Source organism: Chrysochloris asiatica, unplaced genomic scaffold (genome assembly GCF_000296735.1).
Source record: "Chrysochloris asiatica unplaced genomic scaffold, ChrAsi1.0 scaffold00207, whole genome shotgun sequence".
Classification (NCBI taxonomy): Eukaryota; Metazoa; Chordata; class Mammalia; order Afrosoricida; family Chrysochloridae; genus Chrysochloris; species Chrysochloris asiatica.
The window spans coordinates 5,752,808-5,765,469 of record NW_006408725.1 but is presented as its reverse complement, the minus strand read 5'-3'; the positions used below and the strand labels follow the sequence as shown (position 1 = coordinate 5,765,469).

At 38.7% G+C, this 12,662-nt stretch overlaps 1 protein-coding gene across 1 annotated transcript in view; it reads right to left on the bottom strand.

The window, feature by feature from the left end:
- Positions 1 to 12,662, bottom strand: part of PRRC2C (proline-rich coiled-coil 2C) — a 69,387-nt gene that overhangs the window by 26,343 nt on the left and 30,382 nt on the right. Inside the window, exons 15-19 of the mRNA XM_006872646.1 lie at positions 9,140 to 11,386; positions 8,455 to 8,663; positions 4,370 to 4,524; positions 2,703 to 3,504; positions 2,127 to 2,212 (exon numbers count right to left, since the gene is read on the bottom strand). Coding sequence (XP_006872708.1) covers positions 2,127 to 2,212; positions 2,703 to 3,504; positions 4,370 to 4,524; positions 8,455 to 8,663; positions 9,140 to 11,386 — 3,499 coding nt within the window. The remainder of the gene's footprint in view (positions 1 to 2,126; positions 2,213 to 2,702; positions 3,505 to 4,369; positions 4,525 to 8,454; positions 8,664 to 9,139; positions 11,387 to 12,662) is intronic.

The following is a 12,662-nucleotide window of genomic DNA, read 5'->3' as shown; positions in this document are numbered from 1 at the left end:
AAATTTTTATTTTATTACATATATATTTTATTTTGTGGAGCTCTGGTAGCGCAGTGGTTACAAATCGGGCTGCGAACCTTAAGGCCAGCAGTTCGAAACTATCAGCCACTCCGCGGGAGAAAGATGAGGCGTTCGGCTCCGTAAAGATTTACAGCCTCGGAAACCCTGTACAGGGTCGCTATGGGTCGGAACCAACTCGACGGCACTTTAACAACAATATATTTTAATATATTTTTATTATTATTATATATTGGGTTATAATTTCAATCTTTATGAATCTATCTGGTGTAACTAACATTCATAGTATTAAGTAAGATTATTATTAAAATAATTAAGAAACTTATTTCACTAGGGAAAAAAAAAGTTTCATTGGGAATTCTTTCCATCTTGAAAAATGAATTTAAAGTGAAAAGCCAAAATTTCACAAGGAGGAAAACACACCAAAATCATGATAATAAACATTTACCAAAAATTGCCTTCTATCTAGAAAACAAAACCCTTTATCTTGGTGTTCCACTGACTGAAGCTGAATATAAGCATCCCTTTAGTACTGTCAAGTTGTAGTAGAATGCCTGCAAGAAAATCTAGCTGTTTAGAGTGCTAAGAAATTATTATTGCTATACTTTAATGGTATTAAAAATCTAGACCACTAAATATTTTAATAAAATTACTCAGTTTAGTGCACCCATCAAAAACAAAAAAAATTAAACAACCTTTCTACTACTCTTTACGTCAGCATCATTAAAACACCAATAGCAAAAGAAAAATGGTTAAATCAAACCTTTTAGTCTGTCAAGCTAACCTTAACCTCTTATTTTTGTCACTTTTCATATCATCAGTAAATCTTATCTACTTTATCTTCAAATACCCAGAAACCAACCACTTTCCATCACCTCTAATGCTACACCCCTGGTTTTAGTTACCGCCTAACTACTTAACTGTGGCAACAGCAGTGAGGTCAGCCCAGGATTGGGCAGTGCTTCCTTCTGCTGTGTATAAGGTCCCTAGGGGTCAGTACCAACTCGATGGCACCTAACAACAACAACAACAACAACAACCTGGAATATTACAAAAGCACCCTACTTTTTGTTTGCCCTCCACAGGCTATTCCTGACAGACCAAGCTAGAATAATCGTTTAAAAATCAGAAGCTATGACTCTTCTGCTAAAAATCCTCTGATGTCTTCCTAAGGCCTTACAGGATCTGCTTGCTTTCTTTTCCAACTTTATTTCTTTCCTTCTCTTACTTTACTCAAGTCACTTATGGACTTCCCTGATCTTCCTCAAACACATTAGGAGTGTTCTTGACACAAGGCTTTTGTATTTGCCAATGTCTCAACCTGGAATTCACTGTCTCTCATGTATTTTTGAGTACTATAGCCTCCTATAGGAGCTCTGGTAGCGTAGTGGTTACGAATCGGGCTGTGAACCTTAAGGTCAGCAGTTTGAAACTACCAGCTGTTCCATGGGAGAAAGATGAGGCTTTCTGCTCCTGGAAAGATTTACAGCCTCAGAAACCCTGTACAGAGTCGCTGTGAGTCAGAACCGACTCCACGGCACATAATAACAACAACAACATAGCCTCCTATGTCCTTCAAGTCCTTAACAGTTCATCACCTTAGTAGGCTTTCCAGACAACCCTATTGAAAAATGTTTCCATACTCCTAGGGAAGTTCCTTAGGGTTTCACTGTTTTTAAGCACTTACCATCCAACTGTATATTATTTGTAGTTAGTCACCAACCCCACCACCATTAGAATGAAAGCCCCATGAAGAAGAGCTTTTTTGTCTCTTTACCCTCTCTTCCAAATTTTCTAAGTGCAGATGCTAGAACACTGCCTTGTACATCACAAGTATTAGATACATATTTGTTGAATAAATGAATGGGGAATTAATTATTTTAATAGCTAAATACCAATATTGCATATGTCTGGGAAACGATTTTAAACAATAAATACCTCTTGTGAACTCTGCTTCTAAGAAATTATACTGTCTAACTATTCAAGGTAAAAATAATAGCAATCTTTTAAAATAGCTTTTCAGATGATTCTGATACATGCTAAAGTTTGAAAAACTGGTTAAGGAAAAGTCTGCTACACTAACCCCACCAAACCCACTCTATTCCTACCTCTGATGAAGTAGCTGATCCAAATGACGTTAAGGGTTTGTTCCATGCACTGACTGAAGGTGGCTGTGGTGGACTAATAGGACCTACTGAAAAGAAGAAGCCATGGAAAATGTGATCATTAAAATTTAGAGGCTAATAATCCCTAGTATGTTAAATCTTTTCTCTTAAGGGTAGCCAAACATTCTGAGTTTTCTATCACACTTAAAAAAAAAAAAAAAAAAGAGTCTTGTATCCTAAAATAAATAAGGGAGCTTTAAAAAATTTGTTGAAAAGTCTATCTTTTAATTCCATTTCTCCCCCAAACTTTTGAAGCCCTCTCATATAAACCCACTAAACTTTATTATTTTCTTAAAACTGTATCCATGAAAATACAGCTAAGTTGTAAAAAATCTAACATACTTGATATTCCAGAAACTTAAGATAATTAAGATGGAAAACTAAGAAATGATTACTGCTTCCTATTAAGAAAAAAAATGAGATGGCTAGGAAAAACTGAGTATATAAATAAAATTGGAAAAACACACGAAACTCCAAACCCATGCAGCTCCCCACCTCTCACTTCTTCTGCAAACTTACATTTCTTAGAGATGTCATTCAGTACAGCAGGGGGGGTCACCTTGTTATCCCACAATTCACCTGTAAGAGTACCATGGGACTGTGAGTTCTGGATGGACTTTCCTGGGGTTACATAATCTGTGCCATTAGGTGTTTGAGCTGAAGGCAGCCTAACTGAAGGTGGCGGCTGTTTTGATATTTGTGTTGTAGCCTGGAGTGAATTTTGGACTGGTTTGTGAGTCTGTGCCTGAGTTTGGGATGGGGCAGATGGGAGTGGGGTTGGAGCTGAGGCTGGGACAAGTGAGATTGGGGCAGTTGGAGCTGGGGCAGCTGGCATTGAGACTGTTGTGGCAGTTGTGACTGATACTGTTGGGGCTGGTGTTGGAGCTGAAGATGGTACTAGGGCTGAAGCAAGGATGGGGATTGAGGGTGGGGCTGAGGCAAGGGTGGGGACCGAGGTGGGGGCTGACATGCAAGCAAGGATGGGGGTTGGGGCTGGAACTGAGGCTGGGGTTGAGGTGGAGGCTGGAACTGGAGCTGAAGCTGGAACTGAAGCTGAGGAGGTTAGAATTGGAGCAGAGGTTAATGATGGAGCTGGCGCTAAATGTGATGTCAAAATTGGAGCCGAGTTTGAGGCTGGAACTGGGGTTGAGATTGAGCCTGGGACTGTAGCTGAAGCTGAAGCTGTAACTGAGGCTACGGTTGGAGCTGAGGCTTGAGACTGTGCTTGTTGGGTCCCTGTAGTCTGCTTTTTGGCAAATCTTGGAGGAAGCTTTGATGTTTGACTTCTTCCTTTTTCATTTGCATTCTTTTTGTTCCAAACCTTAAAAAATTCGTAGAATTTTTTGTTAATAATGTAGCTGAAAAGCAACGGTTCATAAATATAATTTCTAAAGGAACTACCTACTGCTTATTTTGTCTCCTTTACTTTTCAAATATTTTCTCCATAGGATGAAATGTTAAGGCTGCTAATGAGATTTTTATGAGAAATGAAGGTTATATACGGGGGAAATACAAAAATATATGGTCTAAGGGTCTCTTTTCCATAATTCTGAAACCCAGAATACTGAAAAAATACACGATACATTCATTTAGCAACAAAATCTTCTTCAGTTTTCATTCAATATGTGTCAGCTACAGAATGGAAACAATTCTAGAAGTGATGCTGTGGGCTATGCTATACAAGGCACATGAACTATACTATATTGCTGTTGTTACTGAGTGCCAAATCAAATGGGTTCCGTCTCACAGTGATAAACAGCACTAAAATGGAAAATGTATTTTTTTTATATTGGTTCATTTAAAAAAATATATTTAGCATTTATTCAGGAACAAACAATGGGCTATTGTAATTACGCGTTATTATTGTTAAATGCCATCTAGTTGGTTCCGACTCATAGTGACCCTGTATATAGGGTTTCCAAGGAGTGGCTGGTGAGTCTGAACTGACTTTGTGGTTCAAAACTACCTTACAGTCTTGGTGCTTTACTCCACAGCACTACACACAGTCTATTTAAATTCTAAGTCACCTGCTTCATAGCAGTTGAAAGTTGTTAAAGCTATGTCACTTTCAACACTGGAACAACAAAGAGAAACAGTTTTGATTTCACAGGTAAAAAATTTGATCATTTGGCAATATACATTGGATAATGTTAATAATTAACAACAAACTGAAACAAATTTTAAACCTGTATGATTTGCTCTTCCTTCTTCCGGCGTTCTTCATCCTGTAAACGTTTTTGTTGTTTCTTGGATACCACTTCAGTAAAACCATCATCATTCAAACTTGACTGGGGATCTTCAACTACTGTTACTTCAGGATGGTCATCAATTATAACAACACCTGTGGGTATCAAAAAAACTCAAAGTGGTATTTTTGTGTTTCAGTTGAAGAGTTAAATGTTTAAATGTAACAGTATGTTTTTGTAATCCAATATTTTTATACTCAGAAAGAAACAAGCCAAAGATACTTCACAGCATAACCCATCTCCCATTTTCTACCCCATAAGATGACCAATGATGTTAAGGATCAAGATTGAAAAGGTTTTAGAAACAAGGTTCAAAATAAAAAGTTTACAACTATATGTTTTAGATGATGTATGTCTCTATTTACCCATCTTTTTTGTCTTAAGCAATATAGGAGCATTACCTAAATAAAAATTATCCTATGGCCTTAGTTAAATTATTTAATCTACTTCTCTCAGTCTCAGATGTGCACTGTTTTTGCTGTCTAGTGCTGCTGAGTCAGTTCCAACTCACGGAGAGACCTCTAGGAGTGGCTGGTGGGTTTCAACTGTCCACCTGTGGTTCGATGCCCAGTGCTTATCCTACAGTGCCGTACGAGGAGTCCATAGTGCTTTAAATATACATAGTACTTTACCTCATTTGCATCTAGTTTTTCTGGTGGTGGTGGGTATGTGCCATTAAGTCAGTTCTGACTCATAGCGACCCGAGGCTGTAAATCTTTACATGAACAGAAAACCTCATCTTTCTCCAGCGGAACAGCTGATAGTTTTTCGAACTACTGACCTTAAGGTTCGCAGTCTGATTCGTAACCACTATGCTATCAAATTTTGGTTATCTTGTTAAAAATTATATACTTCAGTGAGAATTTAAAAAAAAAAAAATCTAAATTCTTTAAATACCACTTCAAGGAAAAAGAAATTTGTTGAAGTTGTACAATTTTTGGTTGTATGTACAATATCTGCACAAAAAACATAAATCAAGAAAATGATGAGGAAATACAAATAAATTATTATTTTAATTTTACAATATATAATGTGTTCTAACTGGGGAACACATATACAGTAAAAAGAAATTTGCCTGGGATTTAAAATTATACAATTCAGGATGTTGCTAGTAACTTTTTGATCATGCCCAGAGGATATTATTAAGAAGAGGTTTATGTGGAAAGTCAATTTGTAAATATTTATTTTTTAAATAGCTAAATATTTGCATTTATGTAAAGAATGAGTAGAAATGAAAAATGAATTCTAAGGCTGCGTCTCATTCTTTAAACACCTACTACTGTTATTCTAATAAAAACTAATTCAAAATAAAAAGCTTAAGAATATGTGTTTTAGATGATGTACATGTTTTAAATTGAGAAATTACAAACTGTAAAATGGAAGTTTATGTGCATTTCAATTAAAAGTTAGGCTGTTATAATTTTAGATTGGTAAATTAACCTGGTTTTCACTTCGACAAAAAAAAAAATGTACATATTGTCACAATCCTGCCATCACTTCTCATTTTAAGCTTCCTTGAAAGGAAATTCTTTAGAATCTTTCAAACAATTATAATTAATTCAACCAAACAGCATTCATGAAAAATGGAACAACACTGTCTTTTGATTTCAATACCTTGGTTCTTGTCCTGGTACTGGTAACATTTTGGGCTAAAAAGTTCTTACTCAACTGTTAAGAAAACATCCTAAAGAAAAGAAACTTAAATATGTCATTTTGGGCTGGTTGTCTTGGTCAGTATAGGATCTACAGCAATATCCCTGGTCTACAACAATTAGATGTCAGAAGTACTCCCTTTTCTTCCCTCTGTTCCATTTTCACCTCTATTAAAAATGACTGTGTTAAACAATCTATTAAAAATTTGAAATCATGTAATTAACTTCCGGTTATTTCTTTTCTGCATCAAACAGTAGTCCTTAAATGGTGGCATGCATTGGAATCAGCTAGAGGAATGTTAAAATTGACTGTACAACCCCTACTCCCAAATAGCTTCTGAATCAGTTAAGTCTTGGCTGTTGTTGAATGCTGTTGAATTGGTACTGACTCAGCGACCCTGTATAAGGTTCCCGAGGCTGTGTATCTTCATGGAAACAGAATCATCTTTCTCCCATGGAACGACTGGTGTGCTCGAACTGCCAACATATGGTCTGTAATCCAGTGCTTATTGTCCAGAGCCAGTGCACTCCCCAGGTCTGGGGTTAGGGCACGAAATTTGCTTTCCTCACTAATTCCCAGGTAATGCTGGTGGTTTGGGATTCATACTTTGAGAACCATTGGTTCATAAATATTTTGGACCTGGGTCAAAATCAGGATTTAATATGTATTAATAAATGCCATTGAGTTGGTTCTTGTATTAGGTTTCTGAGGCTACAGATTTTTGTAGGAACGGATAGCTGTATCTTTTTCCCATGGAATGGCTGGTAAGCTAAAGCTACAAACCTTGTAGTTCATAATTCAGTGCTTTTCCTACATAGCTACTGCAGTCCCCTAAAAAGTAACCATTAAACAGATAAAGAAAATTTTTACCTAAACCAGTAATAACAGAATTCTAGCATTTAACCTTGAGGCTTTCTGCACATGCAAATATTTAAAGGTTCAGAAATCCTACACAGGATCACTGTGAGTAGGAACAGGCACAATGTCACTCAAAAACTATTATCTAATTTAACTTAGCAAATCTCTTACAATTTTATTCAGTATTTCCAGATTCATTACATGAATAAATGGAAAGTAGTATATTTTTACATATATCAACAGCGTAGTGGTAATGAGTCAGGCTGCTAGCCTCAAGGTCAGCAGTTTGAAACACCAGGGATTCTGCAGGAGAACGTTGAGTCTTTCTGCTCCCATAAAGATGTAACACCTTGGAAACCCTATACAAGGTGGCTATGAGTCGGAATCAATTCCAAGGCACATAACCACCACCATCCTTTTGTTGATTATGCCTTAAAATAAATACAACTGGACCAATAAGCAGCAACACTGGAAAACACAAAGAATATTGAAATTGCCAAGGATTCAACAAGGACGGTGAGAGCCTTTGTCTCACATATGTTGGACATGTTATCAGTAGAGTCTAGTCCCCCAATGACATCATGCTTGATAAAGTAGAGGGACAGAGACAAGGACGCTCTCAATAAGATGGACTGACACTCAACAATGGATTCCACAAAGCAACTAATTTGAAGGTGGGACAGGACCAGTGTTTCATTTTGTCGCCCACAAGGTCACTATAAGCTTGTCAGCATCTAAAACCAACAAATGTCTATCAACAAATACATAAGGAAATTAATAACCAGGTGTATTTTCTTACTGCTTAGGTTTATACTCTGCTGTTGATACCCATCACTACACAGCTTTTTTCTACAGCAACACTGTGTCCTGTTATTGTTATTTTATTTTCTATTCATGGTATCTTGAATATAATTTAATAGTTACATAATCTTTTAAGAGACAACCTATATATAAATTATTTCACGTTTGCTTTTTGTGCTTTCCCACACCTATTTGACAAGGTAGAATGGTTACTTCATTTTCTCCTTTTAAAAGAAGTACAGTGAAATTCTATGAGAGATCGCTAACAAAATCTTCACGCATTCAATGCTACGCTGGAAACTGTTGTTTTAGTTCTACATTAGTGACTCATCAACTAACAGCCTCTATCTATCTTCACCTGGAAGATCCAATGCTTCTCTGGTGACAGGTTATTCCCCGCATCATGGTGACATCGTGCACAATAAAACGAATTGCTGCCTGGTCCTATGTCATGCTTAAGATTAGCTATGGATCAGATTGTCATGATTTCCATGGTTGATTTTCCTAAGTAAATTGCCAGTCCTTTTTCCAAGTCTTAGTCTGGAAGTTTGGCTAAAACCTGTTCAGCATTGTAGCAACACACAAACTATGTATTAGGCATGGTGACTAGGAAGTAAACCCAGGTCTCCCAGTTACAAGGCAAGAATTCCATCATTGAACTACCACTACTCCCTCCTTAAGATATTAAAAATGTAAAAATATTTACAACATACTTGCATAATTGTTGAGATCAAACTGTGAGAGAGCATCTACTTTCTCTTTGGGTTTTTTAGGACCTGGTTTGGGGTCTTCTCTTTTTTTCCCAGTCATATCTTTGGAGTTCTTTTGTCCTGTACCATTAGGTGGTCCTTCCTGATGATGTGCAGAGTTGCCATTGATAGGGTCAATGGCAGTCGTACCTGAGGACTGCTCATCAAATGGTCTACAAAATAATAATAATGGAGCTATTACTGTCTCCACATATGCAAACAAAAGAAAAACAGTTCTTACTAGTACAATCTAAAGCTCAATCTAAAAAGAAAACAGTACTGAACTAGAAAACATTAATTCTAACACTAACAAGTCTTTGTGACGCTTGGGGAGTACAACTCACTAAAATTAAGTCTCTCAAACATGGAGATGGTCTGACTCCTTAGAGTACTTTCCAATAATAAAGTCCTAGATTTCTAATTGTTCCTTTAAGGTCCCTGTTGTGTTTATTTGTACATCATGTCATAGATAAGCTAAACTTGTTAAAATGTAATTTAACAAAGTATCTTGAGACACATTAAAGCATCGTGGGAGAACAATGTCTTGGTGCTCTATCTACACGGGTCTCTTTGTATAGTTAAACCTGAAGAACTACCTTTATGTTCTTTAGAGGTACAAAAGTAGTCATAATGAGAGTAAAACACTCACCCTCTCTTCCCACTTTTTGATGGTGGGCCACTTCTTCTTTCATTCCTAGGACCTGTGAAATTCCTTCCTGACTTGGGTGGACCATTGTTGCTGCGGCGATTCTGACGATCTACTCCAGGTCTCTGACTAGAAAAACTTCTCTTTGCTATTTCCCTCTTTGGAGGTAAAACATTCTCTCCAGCCTTAACAACAACTATCTGTGCATTCAAATCAGCATTTTTTTTTTCATCCCTCTCACGCCTCTCATTGAAATCACTGCTTTCAGAAGCCGTTTCCCATTCTTCATTTGCCTGGTCTGAAGAGTTCTGATTAGATAAATCTGGTGTCTTATTCCCAGAAACATCCCCAGCAGTACTGACTGGTTCTTGCACCACATTGCTAACTATACCATTTGTGGGCACTATCACGTCATTTGTTTTAGAAGCAGCTTCCCTCTCCCTTAGTCGTCTAAACCGAGGTGGCTTATCTTGCCTGGGTGGTCGAGTAGGGCGCTGCCTTCGGGGCCTCTCTCTAGCTGGGTCAAATTTTCGCTCAAATTTTGGAGGTCGTTTATCTGCTGGTATAGGAATAAATTGCTCATGTCTTCTGGGTGGCTCTCCATCTTCTGGTTTAGGAACTTCTGCCTGCCTTGGGTTCCACTGATTGTCCCTATATGCAGGCCTGCGTAAGGTGGAAGGGCGTGATGGGCGACCTCCAGGATCCCTTCCACCACGTCTAAATGTGCCCCCTCGGCCTCGCCTGGTTGGTTCCCCTTTAGGAAGGAAGCCTGGTTTAGATTTATTATCTTCCCTCATAAAAGGTTTTTCAAGTGGCCTAGTGTCTATTCGGACATGGTTTTCTGGCTTGAAAGAAGACTGAGGCTTTATGGGTTTTTTGTTTTCAGATCGTTCCTCTCTTTTGGGGTGTTTACCTTTGCTTAAACTATCCTTGTCACTTGCACTTTCATGAATTTCGCTGTCTGTGTCAGTCTCTGAACCTCGCTGTCGTCTTCTTTTAGGAACAACTTCAAAATCAGAGCTCTCACTTCGTGTTTCACTTTCTTCGCGTTGCCGGAGAGGCCCTGAGGGTATGTGCTCCGGTCTTGGCTTAGTGTCTCTATACTGAGGATAATCTCGAGTGTGCCCTCTGCCACCTCGGCCACGCCCTCCATAAGAGCCTCTGTAGCTTCGACCTCTGGAGTAGTATTCTCCACGGCCTCGACCTCGGTACCCTTGATCTGGAAACCAATCTCTATCTCTAGCTTCTTTCCAATAGGTCCTGGGGGCTTGGAAAGTTGGTTCTTTTCTAACTAGTGATCTTGAATCTGGTCGAGGCCTTTCTGTAACAACGTCTTTAGTGATGACCTTCTCTGGTTGTTTCTCTTCTTTGATTGTTGTTGCTGACACAGTTTGTTGGCTTACAGTTTTCACTGCAGGCTCTACTTGACCACTATTCAAATGCTCTGATGGCTTCTCAGTATCCTGTGTTGCCTTTTGAGCCAAAGCTGAAGTTTCTGATGAAGGAGGTTTTTCTAGTTCTGGTTGAGGTGGTAGTGGACCTGACTGTGGCTGGATTGGTGCTGGAGGTGGGGGGGGTGGAGGAAGGGGATCCTTCTTTTCTGTCTTTTCAGGTTTTACAACTTTTTCTATGACCTTTTCTCCTTCTTTCTCTTTCCTTTGCTCCCGTTCCTCTTTCATATCTCTAAGTATAGGTTTCTTAATGGGACCTGATCTTCTTATAGGTCTATCATTACCTTCATCCCGTCTGTTTGAACTTGGTCTTGGACCCCAACGAGTTTCCGATTTAGATTTATATAGTTTTTCAGATTTTGGTCCTTCAGAAGATCGTATGAACCCATCCTTTTTTGTTTTTTCCTCTATTCTTTCTGCTGGTTCTTTTGAATCAATGCATCTGCTAGTTGCTTTGGGAATGCTAACAAATGGTTCATTTCTTTGTTCCTCTGATTTCTGAGTATGGTTAGATCCATGGGAAACACTTCTTTTCCGAACAGGCTGACTTTCTCCAGCTGAAATCCGCTCTTCTTGAGGAGTGGATATGGTCTTTGGATCAGCTACTTCAAAACAAGTAGACAGACTGCTTGTGTCACTATGGTGGGGTCTAATGTCTTCCACAGATCTGCTTAGGAACTTCTGTACTTCTGTCTCACTTGATTCTCTGATAAAGTCTGCTTTCGGATGAGACTCCAATTGACTATGTTCTACAGGATAAGCAGCAGTAACTGGTTCTTGTTCCAAAGTTGCCTCAGGTCTATGATGGAAAAAAATTAAAAACTGTATATGAGCAAGACTATCTGTCCCGATCACTCAAAAATGATTATAAACTTTATAGGAGGGACAAAAAAGATGGCGGATCGGGTGGAAGTGCAGTAAGGAGCTCCGCCAACAACAACACAGAATACCGGACCAAGCAGGCTCAGGGGATGGTTCCAGAACTCTGAACCACATATAAAGGAATATTTAGAAGGTTGGAAGGCTTACAGCTGGGGGAATTTGTGGCAGAAGCAAGAAATCCATTGCTTTCTAGTTCGGAACGCTCAGCTGCTCTAGGAGCCACCATCTTGGGTGATACCATGTGGAGGAAGGAACAGAGTGGCCATAGACGCCTGGCAGAACCGTGGAGATAAAAGTACGGACATTCTTTTCTTTTGGTATCTGTTTATTGGTCCCTTGCTGTCTGAGCACCTCCATTCTGGTAACTATAGGGGTGCCTGAGCTAGTGGACACCCCAGCCCCACCCTCGGAGGGTTCTATTACACATGTGCATAGATCTTCTCAAAATTTAAAGAGACAGTTCCCAAGTAAAACCAAAAGGCCACAGCCAGCCCTGAACTGTTTACAACTAGAAAAGGGGCCTGAATGGGGGACTGTGGAGCGGGATAAGCAGAAAAAAAAGGAAACAGGCCAAAAATTAAATCCTAAGTTACATAAAAAAAAAAAAACGACCAACAGTGGTATCTTGAAACTTCTCAGGAAGAAGAGTGAAAAGGGAAGCCCATTTCCTGATCACATCCACCTGGAGGCAATCAGAAAGCATAAAAAATACCAAAATATGCACCCATCTAAGTATTAAGGCCACAGATAACCCCTGAAGATGACAGAAGCAGATGACCATATCTGCACATATCAAGAAAAAAGATAAAGTGACTGAGGCAAATGAGCTGGAAGTAGACCTATACTCCATACTGCAAGATGGGCAGGATTTGGAAATGCCTGAGAAGGAATTCAGAAAAATGATTATAAAATGTATCAAAACACTATACAATGGAGTTGAGAAAAATAAGGAAGTAGTCAGGAAAGTACTACAGGAACAATAAAATAAGATAGATACAGCACTGGAAACAATTCAAAACCTACAGAAAGAGGTACAAACAATTAATAATAGAATATCAGAAATGGACAATACACTGAAAGGGCAAAGGAGCAGAATTGAAAAGACAGAAGCTAGAACTAGTGAGCTAGAAGATAAATCTCTCAACACTACTAAGATAGAAGAACAAATACAAAAAAGGATAAAAAAATCTGAA